The sequence below is a fragment of the Rhinoderma darwinii genome, chromosome 2, assembly GCF_050947455.1.
Source record: "Rhinoderma darwinii isolate aRhiDar2 chromosome 2, aRhiDar2.hap1, whole genome shotgun sequence".
NCBI classification, from domain to species: domain Eukaryota; kingdom Metazoa; phylum Chordata; class Amphibia; order Anura; family Rhinodermatidae; genus Rhinoderma; species Rhinoderma darwinii.
In genome coordinates, this window is record NC_134688.1 from 266,155,578 (window position 1) to 266,176,706 (window position 21,129).

Here is a 21,129-nt window from a genome sequence, read left to right on the forward strand (position 1 = left end):
GAAAACCAGAAGTAAGGCTCTCAATGCATTCCTATGGAGCCTCGTTCTGGCTTCCATAGGAATGCATTGAGAGCCTGAGTTCCGGTTTACTTAAAAGCACAGTGACTCCGAACAAGTCAGAGGGAAGACCACGAAAGCAGCGCTGGACCCGAAAAATAAGATGCGGGGATCGGTAAGTATTTCTGCACACAGCACCCCACTGAAACACCAATGTACAAATGGAGGGGGCAGTAAAAAAAACAAAGTGGTGTGCTTCTTTAAACAAATCTGCAACACTTAATTGTTTGTTCCTTTTAATCCACATTCCAATATAACTTGAAATCACATATTAATAACCTAGGCATAAAAGATGAGGTTATTTTATAATACACATCTTTTCTACCTATCTACCCATCAATAATTGTTCTAGTTCAGTGATAAGAGAAATGAGGGCGCGATCCAACCTGCAAGGATGCATTCCGGTGTAAGTGATCAACCATCATCCGGAGCTCTTTAGGTACGTCTAAAGGTTTATCTGCACCAACAAAATCATCCTTCATTCGAAGAGGCATACGTGCCTAGAGTGGCAAAATAAAAGCCAAGAACTTGTTACATATATTAACATATTGCATCAAGAGAAGGAACATGATAATGCGATAATCATACCAGTTCACGGATAGTGTCAGGAGACATGTCTCTGATGGGTTCTCTCATATAACACAACGTCTGGATGGAAGATCCAAAGCAGCTGTACAGATAATCTCCGATCACAGACAAGAAGAAGTCTTTTCCTCTGTCCAGATGCAGAATTAAAATGTCTTCCAATTTTTCCTCACCAGAGTTTAGTCGAGCAGCCGTGTGATTGTTGACAAATAACTCCAGTTCTATTTGTGCTTCTGATCCTAGAAACGTAAAATCCTGATTAATATTTTGATATATGTAAAATACAAGGTACCATTATGTTTATATTATATGCTACTACGATCGTTGGTCTCCATGCATTTGCATCAGGCCGGCATGTCCCGGTTTACGTTTGCTCGCTCATCGACTGATCGCTGCCCTATTTACATGGGGCAATGATCGGGAATGAGCGCTCGTACAACCAATCATTGGCCCGTGTAAAAGGGCCTTTAGCTGATCTTTCCTGTTCTCTATACCTCACTTGTCAGCAGGAGATGCATACAGACTAGTTTTCTGGGGTAAGTCGATCATAAAGTACACGCACCCTGCTGTACAAAATGTTTTGGTTATGTAATAACGTTGATTTTTAATTTGACAACCACAAAAAATAACTTTGCTCCGACATTTTTATGTTGATTTATTTCACCTGGAGACCTGCAATGAACAGCAATGGCTAACATTACTCTAAAGACCGCAACAAATCTTTTTTTTATTGATCATTGGAGACGCACTGTAAGCATTGGCAGCTGGAAATTGAAAGCAAAATCATAGTAATTAGGCTCTGTTCACATCTGCACTATTTAGAACTGAAGCCATGATGCTATGCTGGATCCTTCATATGACGACCTGAACGTCGTCCAATTGACCTATAATGGGAACTATCGGGGTCCTGTCAAGGTTTCCATCGTTTAAATGGCAAGAACAGCACTGCATTCTGAACTATTCAAAAGTGACAGAAATGTGAACATAGCTTTAGTCATGGTTATGATCTTAAAATAGGTAAACAAGTTAATGCTAGATTTCCATGATAATATAAGATGGTTAATGACACTTGCTTAGTTAACACATATTAAGAAATATGTGGCTTCAAGCATATAATGAAATGTGGTACTAATCGTAGCAAATATACAGGGTTAAAAAAATATATTCACAGCAAGATATAGGATAGATTGCATTTTTAACACAGATGTTTTGTCTGAACTAGTTTTAATGCACGAGGACCACTGTTCATGTATTATCAAACAGCATGTCTAATATTAACACTATGTAGTATGCATTATTATGTATAATTATATAAACAGGTGTACCAGCTGATAATCACTTTGAAAATGTAGATTATAAAACCACACTCAAGTTATTACTGTAGCATTTTTTTTAAATGTACCAAAAGAAAAAAAGGTAACATACACTGCCTGATACAATAAGGCCTTGCTTACATGGCACAAAAAAACTTACGTGTAAATGCGTCAAAAACGCTAGCGTTTTTTGCAAAGTGCTTTTTAAAGTACAGGGGCTTTGACGCGTTAGATGCGTTTAGTGACGTGTTTGCGGCGCGTTTTACGCACCAAGAATTGACCTGATGCTTCTTTTTTTACACGACGCGGTTTTTAAACACGAGGCAAAAAACGCGTCAAATAAATGCCGTGTGAACAAGGCCTTACTAGAGAAAGTAAGATTTATTTGTAAGAACACAGTGAACACTAGAAAGTGCATATACCTGGTGTAAGAAACCCTTTGCTTGGATTAGCTCGGAGCCATTGTTTACTATACGATGGTTCATCCAGCTTACTTATGAATTCAAACTGACAAGCCACCTGCCCATCATTATGAATGGTGAATGTCTGGACTTGCAGCTGCATGTACTTCATATCCTTGAAGTGAAACTGTGGAATAGACAACACATCAGCATTTTAGACTTCCTTTATGGATAACGCACATCTGAGGTTTCACTATGTATGCTTATAAATGGTATGGAGAACAAAGAACCTCTTATGTAATAAAAATGTAAAAGTGCCATCAAGTTGTGACTTAAAAAGTGGAGAGCAACAATTTATAGCCTCAATTTTTTGTACTCTACATTTAATCACTAAACAAACACTATCCTTATGGTATGAAAAGCTAAAAAAAATTGGAAGTGGATGTATATGTATGTTTATATGTATCATTCATGCTATTTGTATCAAAGACTAGACAGCAAAGCCTAGACAAACTTACGATCTCTTCTAATGGCTGCTTTTTGCCCTTTGGACCAGGCTCTATGAGATCAAGCCTCAGAACATACAAGACCGTACATTATGTAATCTTCACATACGCAAACCGATCCTGAAAACCTACCTGAGATGTCTCTTGCCTTTAGCAAGTCACGAGCCACTTTTAGACATGATAGGTGCTGTTGAGCAGAGTCGGACTTAGGGGTGTGCGAAATGTGCGAGCGCACAGGGTGCTGCACCCTCCCAGCATGTAGGGGGCGCTGCTGGGCTCTGTGTAATGACGGGGTAGAGAGACAGACAGGTGAGCCCTAATCTACCCGCCACTCAGTCCCTGCCTGCTTGTACGGCCCGTCCTAGGCGACGGCGTACAACTGGGCGACGGTCCCTACGCTCAATATGTGTAAGACAGACAAACAGACAAGGGTACACAGAAGCTAAGGGAAATGGGGCAGTTGCCCACGGCAACACCGTGAGCAACAGGAATAGTGAACGAGCCGAGTCAAACCAGGAGTGTACGAGGTACCAAACGCAGCGCAGGAGCGTAGTCAGTAAAGCCAGGGTCAAAATGAAGCAAGGTCAATAATAACAGCAGGTGCAGCAGAGCCAGGAAACAGGAAAGAATCACAGGCACAGACAAGCAGGAAATGAGGGTATAAATAGACCGAGGGCGGGAGCTAGCTCCGTCTGGCCAGGCTGTGATAGGGTCTCCCACTCCTGAGCCTCCCAGCCTGAATGGTAGAAGATCGAGTCACTCTATCAGACCTAGGAGCAGGTGCAGACTGATTAACCACGGGCGTCGACACAGAAGCTGTGTCTGGCAGATCCTTTACACTCTGCCTCTACTCTGTGCTCTGCTCTTAGGTACACACACTGAGTAAATAAGAGCCGAGAAGCAACAGAAGGGGATGAAGCTCCGCCCACTGCCCTTCCTGCACGAAGCCTGAGAGCCTGTCAGCAAGGAGAGATGGTGAGTATCTGTGTGTGTGTGTGTGTGTGTGTGTGTGTGTGTGTGTGTGTGTGTGTGTGTATATATATATACATACATACACACACACACACAGTATGTGTATATAGAGTGTCTCTTTGTGTACACAGTATGTGTGTGTATACAGTATGTGTCTGTGTGTGTGTGTGTGTGTGTGTGTGTGTGTGTGTGTGTCTCTGCATGTGTTTGTGTCGCTTTGTAAAAGTGTGTGTTCAATATTAAAGTAGAACAGATACAATTAAGATATCTCTGCTGCCTCCTACAGTGAAGGAAATAAGTATTTGATCCCTTGCTGATTTTGTAAGTTTGCCCACTGTCAAAGACATGAACAGTCCAGAATTTTTAGGCTAGGTTAATTTTACCAGTGAGAGATAGATTATATAAAAAAAACAGACTGAAAATCACATTGTCAAAATTATTTCTCTGTGCACAATGCAAATAAATATATATAATTTTGACAATGATTTTCTATTTTTTTTTTTTTTTAATATATAATCTATCTCTCACTGGTAAAATTAACCTAGCCTAAAAATTCTAGACTGTTCATGTCTTTGACAGTGGGCAAACTTACAAAATCAGCAAGGGATCAAATACTTATTTCCTTCACTGTATATACCCTGCTACCCCCTATATATCCTGCTACCCCCTTACATACCCTGCTGGCCCCTTACATATATGCCTCTATGTGTGTTTATATATATATATATATGTCTGTGGGTATAGTTATCATCTACGAAATTATCTGTACTCAGAGAGTTATCACGGTGTGTTATATGTGGTGTTACATAGGACTGCATTATCTACTACATTATCTGTCCTCAGTTATTACTGTGTGTCATCTGTAGTGTTACATAGGGCTGCACGTGAAATCTATGACATTATCTGTACTGGGTATATATGGGTCTGGTTGTGAATGTGTCTTTGTGCTTGTATATATGTGCCGTGTGTGTGTGTGTGTGTGTGTGTGTGTACACATCTATATATTTACCTGTATGTATATATTCCAGAATGTCTGTATGTATATTTGCCTGTATGTCTAAAGATCTGTCTTTATGTATGTACAGTATATATGTTCCAGTATGTGCGTGTCTATATATGTGGCTAATTTTTGGTTTGTGTAGGACTCCCGCACAGGGCGTTATCCAACATAAGGCCGGCCCTGCTGTTGAGCCACACTGAATATTAAAAGGGAAGCAACCTATTAAATATATGATTAAGGGACATGGCTCTTACCCTACTGTTAACTGGTTGTGGCCCTGGCCCTGGTACCAAGCAATAGCAATTCTATTACACTATGTGCCTAATAGTGTTGGGAGCTTCTAACAGCCACATGCAGGGAGCCCAAGAGCCACATGTTAGGCCCCATTCACTTTGCGTTTTTGGCCAACGTTTAACGTATATGCCAGGAAAAGCTGTATAGAATCAGTCACCCACAGAAAAGCTATTGAAAAGCTCATGACGTATACGTTTAACGGGTGCCTGTGACATATGTTACACAGTCTAGTATGTAACCCATAGCTTCTCATGTTAAAAAAAAAATACAGTGTGGTAAATGTTTTTATGTTTGCGGTTTGCCGTTGTATGAAATAGCATAGTCTACTATGTTATTCCATAACTCAAAAAAAAAAGTATACTGACATATACCAGCTCCCAAAAAAGGTTAAAATGACATGATTTTGGCCTTCATTGGCCATATAGAGCTCAATGGACACATTTAGCATGTAAGTCGGGAGCTTTCCTGGGGTAAACGCTAAACGTACATCACATACTTGTGAACAGGTCCTTACTCCTGATTCACCGGTTGGGAGATCACGGATCTTTCTTTTTTTTTTACCAAAATGTGTTTATTGCAAATATTTTGGATTTTTAACAAGCCGTGGACATCTGCGACAAAATACAAAACCAATGAGGGAGGGGGGTGATGGTGGGGAAAGGGAAGAGAGGAAGAACAAAAAAAAAAAAAAAAAAGTGTCTAGAAGGGATTCTCTACTGTCACAGTAGCTGCAATGTAGAAGACTTTGTAACTATTCCTGGAGGCTCTTCACTGGTGAACTACATAGTATGGTTGAAAAAAAAAAGACATGTCCATCAAGTTGGATGAAAGAAAGGAAAGAGATGGGAGAAATTAGATTAGACAATAGAGGGTAGTAATTCTGAAGAGAGCTGTTAGTGTGGCGTGCCCAAAGGAGAACGGCCTGGGAATTCCAATTCTGGTTAGCTCGTTGTGAAGTAAATACTTATGAGGAAATGGTAATTTTTGAAATATAGAGTCCATGATTGCCGTTTACGAGATAATGCAGCCATATGAGGATAGTTCAGCTGGTGTTTGAAAGGAAGAAATGTAGTTACCTATGGAGCAGGGGGGAGAGAGAGGGGATTGAGGAAGTGCACAAGGGCAAGGGCTTAAAGTAATAGTCACAAACTGTATGCACTAACCCCCCCCCCCCAAAAAAAAAACATATGCTCAGAAGTGGTGCGGGTAAAAAGGTACTAGACCACGATTTAAAGCATTCACGTATTCTGGATTTAACATGTGTATGCAAGAGCTGGATGATAGGTCGCCATGTTTAAAAAAAAACTATGGACTGCAGAGAAGAATTTACCCACTCGATTCGTAATAGAAAACCTAATTACTCCAAAAACAGGTGAAGGGACGGGCCAGGTTTGCCGGATGGTTTTGGGAGTAGCAGCAGAAATACAAAATATGAGAATCTGATGTATTTAGGGGGGTGAGAGGGGTGGGTAGTTGGCCGAGAAGATCCCAACCAGGGGTAAAAGGTATATGTTGATTAGTATGCGTAAAAAAACAATATCCTGTTCCAAAAGGATTGAGTCACTGAGTAGACCCAAAAACAATGCTGCATTTCAGTCACGTCTTCTCCACACCTGGGGCAAGCTGGGGTTGGTATGTTTTCCATGTGGAAATTCCATAAGGGAGAGACGTAACCTTGGTGTGCTATTTTCAGGAACATCTCCTAGTAGGAGATGGGATGTATTTCAATGCCTTGGAAAGAGCCTTAAGATTAGGTCAGGTGTGTGTTCTGGCTCATGGGAAGCCCACCGCCCCAAGCTCCAAACTGGCGGTCTCATCATTTATTTCCTTTTGAAAAAACTAGTAGGGAGCCAAGATTTGTTTGTAGGGTTCTGTCAGGGTAATGAGTCTGCGACAAAATTGTCGTCCCAGTCCCCCTCCACTACGGAGTGCAATATGCTCATAAGAGAAATGGTTGCAGACAAACTCTTATTTGGCACAACCTTGGGAGAATGAGAGAGCCTTACGTGTAGAGCAGTCAATTAGATACTTCAACCTCAGTATGCCCTGTGACGCCCATACATAAAAAATTAAGTGTGCTTTACTTCACTGAAATGCTGGTTCATGACAAATTGGGAGATACAAGGAGACTTGAGCAGAAAGATTGAAGCAACGTCTACTAGTGACCCTCCTTAGCGATTGGGAGCAGAGCGTAAGTGAGACGTAGAAGATAGGTGAGAGCTATGGGTAACAAAGGGTATTTTTCACTGATTTTTCTAATAATCAATGCTGAAATTTAGCACTTCAAGAATATTCACATAAAGCGGTTGAGGTATGGTTAAAAACCACATAAAAAAACACCATGCATTTTTACCACGATTTGGTGCGTGTTTTTTTTATATGGTTGAGGCTAAAAATGCTCAGGACAAGGTAATTTAATGAGCAAAGAAACTTTGCAGCAGATTTTACCCTTTGAACTGGAAAGAGAAAATCAGTTGCAATTCGACAACAAATAGGCATGTTGCAAATTTGAAAATCCGCACAATGCCCTGTATTTCGCACAGATTTTTTTCACTATATGTACAGTACTGTAATTTGTCGCAGATTGTCAGTGCAGGACAAGTCCATAGCCTAAAAGCATAGGACAAACCATCAGTAGATTAAGTCCTTTAGAGGGGGTTACATTTTAACAGAAACATAATGTTACTGACAACTATACCTCTCGCTGAGAAAGAGTAGCTGAAGGAATGCAGTCATTTTCCATTTTGTCCAAAGAACGGACAATTTCTTCAAAAGTTTTTTTATACAGCTCTTCATTAACCACTTTTACCTGCACAGATAAGAAGTAATCAATATATTAATTATGTTCCTCTAATGTCAAACTGCTTTTTGTAATAATAAAAAGAAAAGAAGGATTATAGATGTTTAAGTATTACTTATCATGTCTACTAATAGCAAATGGGTGCTACTCTTTCGGAGCAGATGGATAAATACATTTAAAAAAAAACAAAAAAAAAACCTTGTGGTCCCCATCCTGATTATGTGTTCTGATTCATGCATTTACATAGAACTATTCATACAAGGGGATTTCCGAAATTATTGAGATCTGACATACTGTACACAAATTAATTACTTACCCCAATTTGAAAAACAGAGCTGACTGGTTTATGGTCACTTGTTTTTAGACACATGACACTTTGATAATCCAGCTGCGTTACATGTTTGCCTTTCCAGAGAATGCGATCACACCAGGCAGGCGCCCGACATTTCTCACTACCGTGAAAAAATTTAACATATTACATACAAGCGAACAATTTTAGCATATGATATCATACTTTCTGATCAACTGCCTGAACACCCATGACCCTCAAAATGAGCACGTTGCATCGCTAGTTAAGTGCTGTGGCACACTTTAATTTTTTCCGAACATAGCAACAATCCCATCCACCCGCTCCGCCCCTACACTGTGCAGAGAAACTGCCAAGGACTAATGCACCTTAGTTTTTGAGATCGGCAAGGATCTCAGAGGTCAGACCCCCCTGGTCATGAAGTGATGGTATATCCTACTAATATAGCGAGTCTGTCTGATAGATGATTCGATTTAAAGCTTGGGCTATATGGAGACTTTTTGTAGCCCAACTGATCGATTTTAACTATTCAGTGACTGTTGCAGTCCAGAAGATTGCATTTAACTTAATGTTCTTAAAACAAACCACATCAAAAGGTTCTTTATTTTGAAACTATTAATGCTCTGAAGACAATGAGTTTCTTGAGATTCTGGATTACACTTTTCCAGAGGAGGTTTAAAAACAAAAAGCAGCTGGCACTTTTTATGCATGAGGCCCAAAATATCTTGTTTTACGGTAAATCATTTCTTTTCACTGCTTCAGTGGGGAAGTGACACTAAGCAAGCTTTTCTACCCATTGTATTTACTTCCTCCATCTATACTGGCTTGGAATGAGTTAAACAATGGCCTTTAAAGGAACAGTGTTACCACAAAAATTTTTTTAATATGTTAAAGATGTTAGTGCTTTATTAAAAACGTTTGGATTAATTTGTGTATTTGTGTGTTACTTTTTCTTATTTTTACACTTTTTCTTCCCTATGGGGGCTGCCATTTTTTTTTCCATTTCTGTATGTGTCGATTAACGACACATACAGACATGGAATACGGCAGCTCCAGTCCCATAGGGACTGCGAACAGGGCCTGTTCCATCCACTTCAATGTACGCCGTCTGTGTGGGAACGGCGCATGCGCCGCTCCCACACAGTCCAATTTGAAATGCGCGCCGTCCGGCGCCATTTATCTGTGGACCGGAAGTCGCGGCCGGACAGTAAGATTACTAATTCCGGTCGCGGCTTCCGGACTTGTGCACTTGGACCAGCGGCAGCAGACGGAGCGGACGGGCCGGAGGGAGCCGCGGCGGCAGGAGCAGGTAAGAGATTTCTATGTATGTTCGTGTTTGTGTGTGTTTACTACTGTTTGTAAACCTACTACACTGTTTGTTAGCTCAAAAAATGGCGACACACAGTGTAGGAGGTTAGACCGTTCAATCCCCTCGTTTATCCCGGCACTAGCCAGGATAAAGGAGGGGGGGGGATGCTGAGAGCTCACTAGAGCGAGGGCTTTTTACCCAATTTTGCAGCATAAAGCAATGTGGTTGCTTTACCACATGCAATGCTGCAATTTTGGGAATGGCTCCATCTAGTGACCAGCAATGGGAAATATTATAAATTAGAATCCAATTTATAATATTTCCTGACTGGTGAAAAAAAAAAAAAAATTAGAACAATGTTTAATCACCTATACACTAATTGTTTAACTAAAAAAAAAAAAATCATGTTTTGCTGGCAACACATTCCCTTTAAGAGCAAGGATTCTAATGTGAGATTCACAGTATGCTGTCATAGAGAAGGCTGAACAATGATTTCCATAATCAGACTATAAATTACAGAATCCTAATGGATACATATTTACAGGCTTTAAAAGATAAATGTAATGTGCAATTAGATATATATAAAATGATTACAGTAATTGTTTAAAGGTGTTTTGTATTGTTTTGATGTAATTTAGATCTCAGCCACTATAGTTGTATGGTGCTTCCTTGTACATGTACACAAACATCAGCATAGCACAGTTTGTGGACTAATAGCCTTTATGTTAGTCATTGTACGCAGTGTACCTTTACACTGGGTTGTATTGATGAGCATATGTAAATAAACTCAATGGGGGAGATGTATCAAAATTGGTGCAAAGGAAAAGTAGAATAGTTACATATGGCAACCATTTAGGTCACTGCTTTAATTTTCCAAAGGGCCTCTGAAAAATGAGGTAAATTCTGATTGGTCGCTATTTCCCCCAATACCTCCATACAACCGTGGTCCCCAAGATCTTCTTTCATTTGTCAATAATTTTCATATGCAGTCCCATAATACATTTGCTCTTCCCTCTCACCCCCTGGAAGGAGTACGGTATATTGTACAGTAACTTCTGCACTTTACACTGAAATGCAGTCAGGTTTCACCTGCTGCCTCCGGACTTTGTGCCACGGCTTGGAGGGCAACAGTACAAAACAAACATACTAAACTGCCTCTCTCGTCTGCAGAATTACATTACATTGGCTGGAAGTGAATTTGAATGTTTTCCAATATTTCTGGATGGAAGGCACTCACACTCCCTTTTTCCCCTTCTTGGTGGCTTATTGTACTGCAGAACCTGCCAACGGCCCTTTCCCTACAATGGCCCCTAACCACGTTCTGTGGACGATTTGTCGCTACCAAACCTTGTAAACCGGCCCACTGAAACCGGCTGAGTAAGGCCACTCTCATGCCATCTGTATTGATGTAACTAACTCTTGCCAACTCCTAAGGGTCATACATCTTCCCTACGAAAAACCGTTTCCCTGTCGATTTCTCTTTTGTGAGGCTCCTCTCCTGTCATGGACAAAATCCTCCTCACCCAATCTCAGGATATGGGCAAAAAAGCCAAAGGCCCTAAAACGTTTGAACCCCAAACACTAGGGCAACCTTAAAAACCTACTACAAGAAGCGATAAGGCACTCGCCAAGATGCCACATTAACAATCCAGAGCTCCATTACCTAGCATATTTGAATCTGAACTGGGGGCAACTTCAGACTTGCCAGTCCTTTCACTTACCAGTCCCTCTACATCCTTAGAGAGAATGTTCCCCAACCACTTAGGTGGCACAAGAAGTCACCTGCTTGACTATGCCCCTGCAGGATAAGTGAATGGATCTCCTCCTCTTATCCATATCCCCAACAATGCTCAGAAATTAAACAATCTGGAAACCAGAATGGTAAAAGCGGAAACTTCCTTCACCAACTGTCAAAAAAACGACTCCCCTCCCAAGAAGACAACTCGAAGATCCTTTAGGAGAAAACTGATGACCTTGAGAACAGATACAGGTACGATAATCTCAGATTTCTGGGAACCCATGAATAGGTAAAATGCAATGAGCTCACACCTGCTATGTCACGGTGGATATCTCAGCCACCCTCAACCTCACCCTGGAATTACCCATATTGGCTGCAAAAAGTGTACTCAGACTTGCCCCGAAACGCAAATATCAACAATCTCGAAAAAGAGAGAATTTTTCACTTCAAAATAAAAGAAATTCTGCGGCCATAAGATTTTGATCTTCAAAGGTTACACAGCTACAATCACTCAAAGACGACAGGTCTTTACTACAATTTTTGTAAATATCTGATAGAAAACAGTCACAAATCACAACTTTAATTCCTTGCCAAGCTCAGAGTTACAGTGAATAATAAAACTCTCCTGTTTGAATAGGCACTTCCATCTTCTTGATCCATGATGTCGGCGATGAAACCTACAAGGCAAACTGTTTTGCCCACTTTCTTCAACCCGAACAACTTGTCCCAGAGACAACTAAATGACTGACATTTTAATTTTATTCATGTTGATCAAAATTCCTAAGAAGTTGAGGTCTAAAGACATTAGAGATGTTAATTTTGTTGAGGTGTCTTTCTTTTTAGTCTTGATCCTCCCTCCCTTGTGAATGGGTCCTTGCTCCTGACTGTTCACTCCAAATGGTGAGATCTGCTGCTCTATGGGACAGGACTGAGTCGCCGCCTAACAAGCTCACCTGACCTCTGTTGACAAGTTCACTGGAGTAAGGATGAATACAACTTACACATATGGTGCTGCGAAGTGCACATTTCCATAAATGTTCCTTAGATCTAAAGCAGGGGTGGAGAACCTTTTTTCTGCCAAGGGCCATTTGGATATTTCTAACATCATTCGCGGGCCATACAAAATTATCAACTTAAAAATGATCCGGCTATATTCGATCAATTAATCAACTCACCCCTAATGTGATGGCTGGAACTGCTTCTCTTGGTGAGGTGTGTGATGTTAGCCGGTATTCATGATGTTGCATGGGTCAGTTTGGAGCGCAGTCGACTCTTAACAATGCTAAGTTTTGAAAAGAACTCACAGCAGTAAGTTGTTCCAACTTACTTACTTAAAGGGGTTTTCCCATCAGGGACATTTTTGACCTACCCACAGGATAGGTCATAAATGTCAGTTAGGTGCGGGTCCCAGAGGTGGGACCTGCATCTATCTCTAGAACGGGGCCCCCTAAACCCAGTTCTACCTCACGGTGTTCTGGCTGATTTCCAACCATGAAGAGGAAGACAGAGTAGCTCGCGGAGCTGCGTGGTTTCCATAACTCCCATAGTAGTGAATGGCAGTTACGGAAGCAGCGTAGCATTCCAGTTACGCTGTTTTCGTAACTACTATTCAGTTCTATGGGACTTACGCTGTTTTCCTCTTCATGGTCGGAAATTACAAGCTTCAGTTACAACACAAAGAGGTAGAACGACGTTTAGGGGCCCTGTTCTTGAGATAGATCTAGGACCCAGATGTGGGACCCGCATCTATCAGACATTTAGGAGATATCCTGTGGATATATCATAAGTGTTCTTGATGAAAAAAGCCTCTTTAAGTCCTCACTTGACCAAGTATGGCGCGCGTACAGAGCCAAGGAGGGAATAAAACGGCGGAGGTCAGGGAGGTTGGGGCGTGCTGTGACAGGAGTGGACCAGTCCAGTCACTTGACCTCACATCACTGACTTGAGGTAAGTTGACTGTACTGTGCCGGCCTGGGAGTGGACCAGTCCGGTCACCAGACCTTTCGTCGCATCACTGACTTCAGTCAGGTGACCGGACTGGTCCATTCCCAGGCCGACACACACCGACCTCACTCAGACCGCCGCCACCATACTTGGCTCTGTCCGCCCTTCTCCTGCTCCTAAATGTGAGTGAGTAGGGCGGACAGAGACAAGGAGGGAATGACACGGCGGCAGTGCCAGTCAGAGTGAGGTCAGGGCGTGCTGTGACAGGAGTGGACAAGTCCAGTCATCTGACATCACATCACTGAAGTCAGGTGACTGGACTGTGCAGGCCCGCAGGGGCAAAGCTAAAGGCTCATGGGCCCTGGTGCAAGAATTCAGCTTGGGCCCCCCCTACCCCTCCTCAACACTACCAGACCCCTGCGCACGCCTATGCCCAGCTGCCTTGTTTGACAGACCCCATAAATGCCCCCACATTATAATGCCCCACATAGTTGCCCCCCACAGTATAGTGCCACCACACCGTATAATGCCCCCATAGCTGTCCCATACCCAGTATAAATGCCCCCCATACAGTATAATGCCCCCTCAGGAGCTACCATATGAGCCCCCCTCCCATACCCAGTATACTGCCAACATATGTATGTACCTAATAGAAAAATAGTAACATAATTACTTACCTATCCCCGTTCTCCTCCTCTGCACTGTGCTGTGAGTGACTCGGCGCAGACAGGCGCAATGACGTCACTACATCACACCTGCCTGCGCCGAGCTGCTCGTGGCACAGTGAATGCTGAAGCAAGCAAGGCTCCAGCATTGAACCCAACTAAATGTGCGTCCTGCGGATGCAGATTCAGTTGGAAGAGAGACCAGCGCTGTCTGGCAACCGGAGCCCTGCAGGCCCCCCAAGTTTAGGGGCCCGGTCACAGTTGCAACCCCTATAGCTATGCCACTGCCGGCCTGGGAGTGGACCAGTCCGATCACCTGACCTCACGTCACGGACTCATGTCAGGTGACCGGACTGATCCACTCTTTGGCCAGCACGCACAGACCTCACTATGACCGTTGCCATACTTGGCTCCGTCCGCCCTTCTCCTGCTCCTAAATGTGAGTAGGGCGGAGTCACGGTGGCAGCGGCGGTCAGAGTGAGGTCGGGCCGGACCAAATGATCCCGCGGGCCTTATACGGCCCGTGGGCTGGACGTTACCCACCCCTGATCTAAAGGAACATTGAAGATTTAAAAATACATCCATAAAAGAAATAAAAAATAAAAAAACCCTGACTCACATTTTGAATTCGGACATTATTTTTCTCCAGGAAACACACTTGAGAAAAGATAATAATCAATAATCCTGCCTTAAAAGAAAATTGGATAGATTGTTGCCTAAAAGTCACCTGCTAAAAGGTAGAGGAGTCGCTATTCACTTTAAAAGAAACCTGCCATATTACATTTTAGACGTTTACGTTGATCCAGGAGGTAGATTCCTCTGTGTTGATTTGACACTAGAAGGCAGACGCAACCTTTTTTCCTCCCTACTTTCGTGCTTTTCAAACAGAACATCGCACACCCTTGTGGTGGAAGAGAGTTTTAATACTCGAATGCAGGTGACCCTGGACAAATCTGGCAGCATTACAAGCTTGATCCTCACATGCTTGTCCCTCAGGCTCTGATCAACACTCGTTCATCGGCTTATTGTGTCGTTTATGCAGCCTAAAATATTATCTTTGTCGGCAGCACATTTCCCTGTTTAAACAGGGAGACGTGCTGCCGACACGATAGAAATGTATGGGAATGAGCGATCGTAGTAATGAGTGCTCATCCACATACAAAGCTCCTTGTGCAAGAAGCAAAGTGACAGGTAGTTGATCGAGGCTCGTTTAAACGGCACACATCGGGCCGAAAGATTGCGAGCTTCCAAACTTACTGGTCTACCTCCACTGACTTTCAATCCTATCTCAAAAAACACAATAGGTAAAATATACAGACAACATTCAACCTTTGGAGGACACTTCCCTCTTTTGAGCCGCATGTTTGGCAGTGATGCAGGGTCGCATTATTAGCTATGTAAACCTGCTGAAAAAGCAACAAAATAGAATATTTAGAAAACCTGCATACTGAGTTCAAGACCAAAAAGTAGACAAAGCAGACCTCAGCTGTGAAAACAAACAACACTGTGATAACGCCGACAGATTTTCAACTTTTTCCTCCAGGGGCAGCTCCAGTGGCATCACTCTGCTCTGACACTCAGAACAAGTATTATTGGAGGGGGAAAAAAAAGAGTGGGTTCTCTTATCCCACCTTCCTGGTCTTCTGAGCAATAGACGATTCATTTTACAATTACAGAACCCGACTACTGGAGATTTGCACCTGAACGAGGAGAAGATAACTGAAATCCTCTGGGAAACGTCTCATTCTTACACTCCCTTTTACTAACCAACCTATCAGAAGATCATAAAGCCTCTCAAACAGGACATTTCAGAGGAAGAAGTGAGACAGGCAATCAGTTTATCCCCTAACAATAAGACTCCAGGCCCTGATGGCTTCCCGGACGAGTAAAACAAAACGCTCTCCCTAGAAATCATCCCAAGCCTTAAAGGACTTATTAAATTTAGCATTTAAACATTCCACCACAACAGACAGCTTTGCAGGGGCAAGAACAATCCTACTCCCCAAATCAGGCAAAGATACAGCACTCCCCCACTCCCCAACCCAGCCCAACTAAATCAGGACTACAAGGACTATTATGAAATACTCCAGCTACTAGGTTGCAGTTCTAGCCACACTAGCATTGATTCCCAACACGGCTTCGTCACTAATCGCCAATCAATTAAAAACCATAGGTAAGAGGAAGCAATAGTGATAAATGCTGTAGATTCAGGCAGAGGAGAGAGAGTGTACACTTCTGACCAAAGAAATGCTGAACCAGAGGAAAAACATTTGGGACAAAACGTACCTATTTGTTTATTTTTTTTTTAAACATGACATCATCCAGCGTATACAATTAATTTCCATACCACCGGGATTGACTATGAATACATGACTTTGTTTTCTATTCTAGCTCTGAGACAAGTACTATTAATATATGTTTCTTTATCACGGAGATGCAGGACTCAGCTTAGTCCTGTGTATAGCTTTTAAGGCCGAATTCAGACGACCGTGGTATACGTCCGTGTGACGGCTGTTAACCCCTTCCCTCTTTGGGCACTTTTGACCTTCCTGACAGAGCCTCATTTTTCAAATCTGACATGTTTCACTTTATGTGGCAATAACTCCGCAATGCTTTTACCTATCCAAGCGATTCTGAGATTGTTTTCTCGTGACACATTGGACTTTATGTTACTGGCAAAATTTGCCCGATACATTCAGTATTTAATTGTGAAAAGCACCAAAATTTAGCGAAAAATGGCAAAAATTAGCATTTTTCTCCATTTAAATGTATCTGCTTGTAAGACAGGCAGTTATACCACACACAAAATGTTGCTAACTAACATCCCCCATGTCTACTTTAGTTTAGCAGCGTTTTTTGAACATCATTTTATTTTTCTAGGACGATACAAGGCTTAGAACTTTAGCAGCAATTTCTCACATTTTCAAGAAAATTTAAAAATGCTATTTTTACAGGGGCCAGTTCAGTTGTGAAGTGGCTTTGAGGTCCTTAGATATTAGAAACCCCCAATAAGTCTCCCAATTTTAAAAACGGCACCCCTCAAAGTATTCAAAAACAGCATTTATAAAGTTTCTTAACCCTTTAGACATTGCGCAGGAATTAAAGCAAAGTAGAGGTGAAATTTACAAATTTCATTTTTTTTTTGCAGAAATTCATTTTTAATCCCTTTTTTTTGTAACACAGAAGGTTTTACCAGAGAAACGCAACTCAATATTTGTTGCCCAGGTTTAGGAATTATCCCACATGTGGCCCTGGTGTGCTTATGGACTGAAGCACCGGCCTCAGAAGTAAAGGAGCACCTAGTGGATTTTGGGGCCTCCTTTTTATTAGAATATATTTTAGGCACCATGTCAAGTTTGCAGGGCTCTTGCGGTGCCAAAACAGTGGAAACCCCCCACAAGTGTCACTATTTTGGAAACTACACCCCTTGAGGAAATTATCTAGGGGTATTGTGAGTATTTTGACCCCACAGGTTATTTGCAGAAATTTTTGGAAGTAGGCTGTGAAAATGAAAATCTACATTTTTTTCAAAGAAAATGCAGGTTTAGCTAATTTTTTCTCAATTCCACGATGACTAAAAGAGAAAAAGCTCCACCAAATTTGTAAAGCAATTTCTCCTGAGTTTAACAATACCCCACATGTGGTCATAAACGGCTGTTTGGACACATGGCAGGGCTCAGAAGTGAAAGAGTGCCATTTGGAGCTCAAATTTAGCAGGAATAGTTTGCAGAAGCCATGTCGCATTTGCAAAACCCCTGAGGGGCCAAAACAGTGAAAATCCCCACAAGTGACCCCATTTTGGAAACTACACCCCTTGAGGAAATTATCTAGGGGTATAGTGAGCATTTTGACCCCACAGTTTTTTTGCAGACATTTCTGGAAGTAGACAGTGAAAATGAAAATCTACATTTTTTCAAAGAAAATGTAGGTTTAGCTAATTTTTTCTCATTTCCACGAGGACTAAAGGAGAAAAAGCTCCACAACATTTGTAAAGCAATTTCTCCCGAGTAAAACAATACCCCACATGTGGTCATAAACGGCTGTTTGGACACACTGCAGGGCTCAGAAGCGCCATTTGACTTTTGGAACTAGGATTTAGCTGGATATGTGTGTGGACGCAATGTTGCTTTGGTATAATAAAGGGGTAAATGAAGGATGAAATTACTAATTTATGGATGTCTGGTACTCTTTGAAGCAATCCTTGATACACAGGCCTGGTTTTTCGGGGCAGGTTTCAGTGGTAAATAGTGTATTTTCTTATTCCCCTTTTGGAACACAATCTGCACCTTTTTTGTGTACTTCTCTTCTTCGCAATTTGGGGCACTTCATTGGGGAAATGTTGCCCTGGTACAATGCGTGGCGTATCGCTACCAGCAGATGTGCTTGGGCCCTCCCCTGCCTGGTTCCCAAATAGAAGTGCCTTGATCACCACCCCTTGGAAGTTAAGGAATGTCCCTGTCCGGCCTTTACATCGGGATAGTATGTAAGCATTATACATTGCCATCTGTACAATGTGCACGGCCAGCTTTTTGTACCAGGTCTTTGTTTTCCGTAGGGCACTATAAGGCTTCAGTACTTGATCAGAGAGATCAACCCCGCCCATGTACTTATTGTAGCCCAGGATGCAATTTGGCTTCTGGGTCACTGTGGTGGTACCTCGTTCAGGGACAGGGGTGCTGCCGCTGCCATCAATTGTGGTCAATATAAGGACATCCCTCTTGTCCTTATATTTGACGAACAGCATGTTCTCGCTGCATAGTTCCCTGCTCTCACCCCTTCTGAGGCTTTGGCTAAGCAGTGTTTTAGGGAGGCCTCTCTGATTTTTGCGCACAGTACCGCATGCTACAGTACTTCTGGCAGAAAGGCACTTAAATAGTGGGATGCTGGTATAGAAGTTATCGACGTAAAGGTGATAACCCTTGTCCAGCAATGGGTGCATCAAATCCCACACTATTTTCCCACTAACTCCCAGGATGGGGGGGCATTCTGGGGGTTCAATAATAGAGTCCTTCCCTTCGTAAACCCTAAACCTGTGTGTATACCCAGATGTACTCACACATTTTGTACAATTTAATTCCATACCTTGCCCTCTTATTGGGCAGGTATTGGCGGAATTTAAGCCTCCCCTTAAAATGAACAAGGGTCTATGGAAATATATTTATCGGGGGTGTACACTTGTGAAAATTTGGTTAAGAAATGATCAATGAGTGGCCTGATTTTAAAAAGACGGTCAAATGTGGGGTCGTTCTGGGGCGGGCACTGTGCATTATCATTATAATGCAAGAATTTTAAAATGGCTTCAAAGCGAGTCCGGTTCATGGCCATGCGGTAAATTGGGGTGCTGTACAAAATATCCGCACTCCAGTATTGCCTAACCTCTGGCTTCCTCACTAGTCCCATATGCAGCACAAGGCCCCAAAATGTCATCATCTCCGCTGCATCTACTGGGGTCCACCTAACAAATGATGAAGTGGGGTTTTGGGTTAAAAATTGTTGGGCGTACAGATTCGTCTGGGCCACCATTAAATTAACAAACTCCTCAGAGAAAAAGACCTTGAAAAAGTCAATTTCTGTGAGGCCTTCAGTCTCAAACTGAATTCCTGAGCAGCCTATAAAATATCAGGAATTTGAGGCTCATAATTTTCAGGGAGTGGAGTCCACACGGGATCAATCATTGGGGTTGGCTCAGCTGCTCTCCTGGGTCGCCTTTGGGGGGGTTCCTCATCACTGGAGGAGGAAGAGGAGGAAACTAAAAGGAGTGGGGCATATTCCTCCTCTCCCTCGCTGGCCGACTCAGTGTCAGAGGCAATGATGGCGTATGCCTCCTCGACTGAATACATCCTTCTGGATGATTGAGACATTTTGATTTATTACAGGGGGTTGTGTGGTGTTTTTACACGTGTAATCAACTTTTATTTTTACACAGGGGGGTGTGTGTGTGTGTGTGTATGTGTGGTGTTTTTACACCTGTATAGTGAACAGAAATTAGAAGATAAGAAAGAAGAGAAGAAAATGAAAAAAAAAAAAAAAAAAAGAATAGAATTTACTGTGCGATCGTCAGTTAGAAAAAAACAACTGAACGTCCGTCAGTAACTGACGCTATCTATTACTAAAAAAAACCTGTAGTCTAACTAACTTGCTACGCACACTATGGAAAGCTGCGGGTGAAAAAAAGACCTAAAAAAACCTGCGTAAAAAAATTACCACAGATGCTGATAACTAATCAGCAGTCTGTAGCCGCAGGGTGCACACAGATAGATGGTGCAAATTTATAATTGGAAAAAAATGGCAAAAATAAAAAATTCCTGGACCAAAAGTTGAGCACAAATGCCGATCAGTGATGGCGGTCACTGATCAGCGGTCACAGGACCCACACAGGTAATTGGTGTGGGTGAAAAAAAGGCACAAAGAAAGAACCTGCGGGGAAAAAAAAAAACACGGATGCTGATCAGTGATGGCGGTCACTAACCAGCACTTCGTGGCCGCAGGGCGCACACAGGGAGATGGTGCAAATAAAAAAATAAAAACTCCTGCGCCAAAAATTGAGCACAGATGCTGATCAGTGATGGTGGTCACTGATCAGCGCTCAGTGGGCACAGGACTCGGACAGGGAGGGGGTGGATTGGGACAGGGACAAAAAAAAAATCTGTCTGATCGCAAAAAAAAAAAAAAAGGTGGACAGAAGCAGCAAAAGGGCTTTCTTATTTTTTACACAGTAGTGCAGGACGCACTACAAATACCAGCCAATCCGCAGCAGACACTCTCTCAACCACTCTGCCTCAAACTGGAATGGCGGCGTGCAGAGCAGTGTCGATGTTCACAACACTGCCTGGTGCACTGATTGGTCTGTCATTACAGACCGACCAATCAGATCGCTCCTAGAGGTGGCATCACTGCCACCTCCCTAGGTGACGTTGGTGGCGATGGGTGTTGTCTTAGACAGCACCAATCGCCACTGTCTAACTGTGCCCTGTGACTCCAGGGCGCAGTTTTAACAAAAATTCCTGCTATTGGCCGGTCAGAATTGACTGGCCAATAGCAGCGATCGCCGATGCGGGGGGGCCAAAACGGCAACCTGGGCGAGTAGTAGAGATGGCCTGCTGTCATGGACAGCAGCCATCTTTACTTTGTCACGGTGCAATTAGCACCGATGACCGTTTCCCGTTGCGCCGTACCTATATGGCGCTTTGCGGGAAGCACCTCCCGACAGCGCCGTATATATACGGCGGATGTCGGGA

The 21,129-nt window shown here is 42.6% G+C and overlaps 1 protein-coding gene across 3 annotated transcripts in view; it reads right to left on the minus strand.

Annotated features, from left to right (window-relative positions):
* Window positions 1-21,129, minus strand: part of INPP5B (inositol polyphosphate-5-phosphatase B) — a 116,520-nt gene that overhangs the window by 18,650 nt on the left and 76,741 nt on the right. For all 3 annotated transcript variants that reach the window (XM_075853248.1, XM_075853247.1, XM_075853246.1), the window contains 5 exons: window positions 8,245-8,380; window positions 7,827-7,937; window positions 2,378-2,543; window positions 646-881; window positions 444-557 (listed from right to left, as the gene is read on the minus strand). In XM_075853248.1, the coding sequence (XP_075709363.1) occupies window positions 444-557; window positions 646-881; window positions 2,378-2,543; window positions 7,827-7,937; window positions 8,245-8,380 (763 nt within the window). The remainder of the gene's footprint in view (window positions 1-443; window positions 558-645; window positions 882-2,377; window positions 2,544-7,826; window positions 7,938-8,244; window positions 8,381-21,129) is intronic.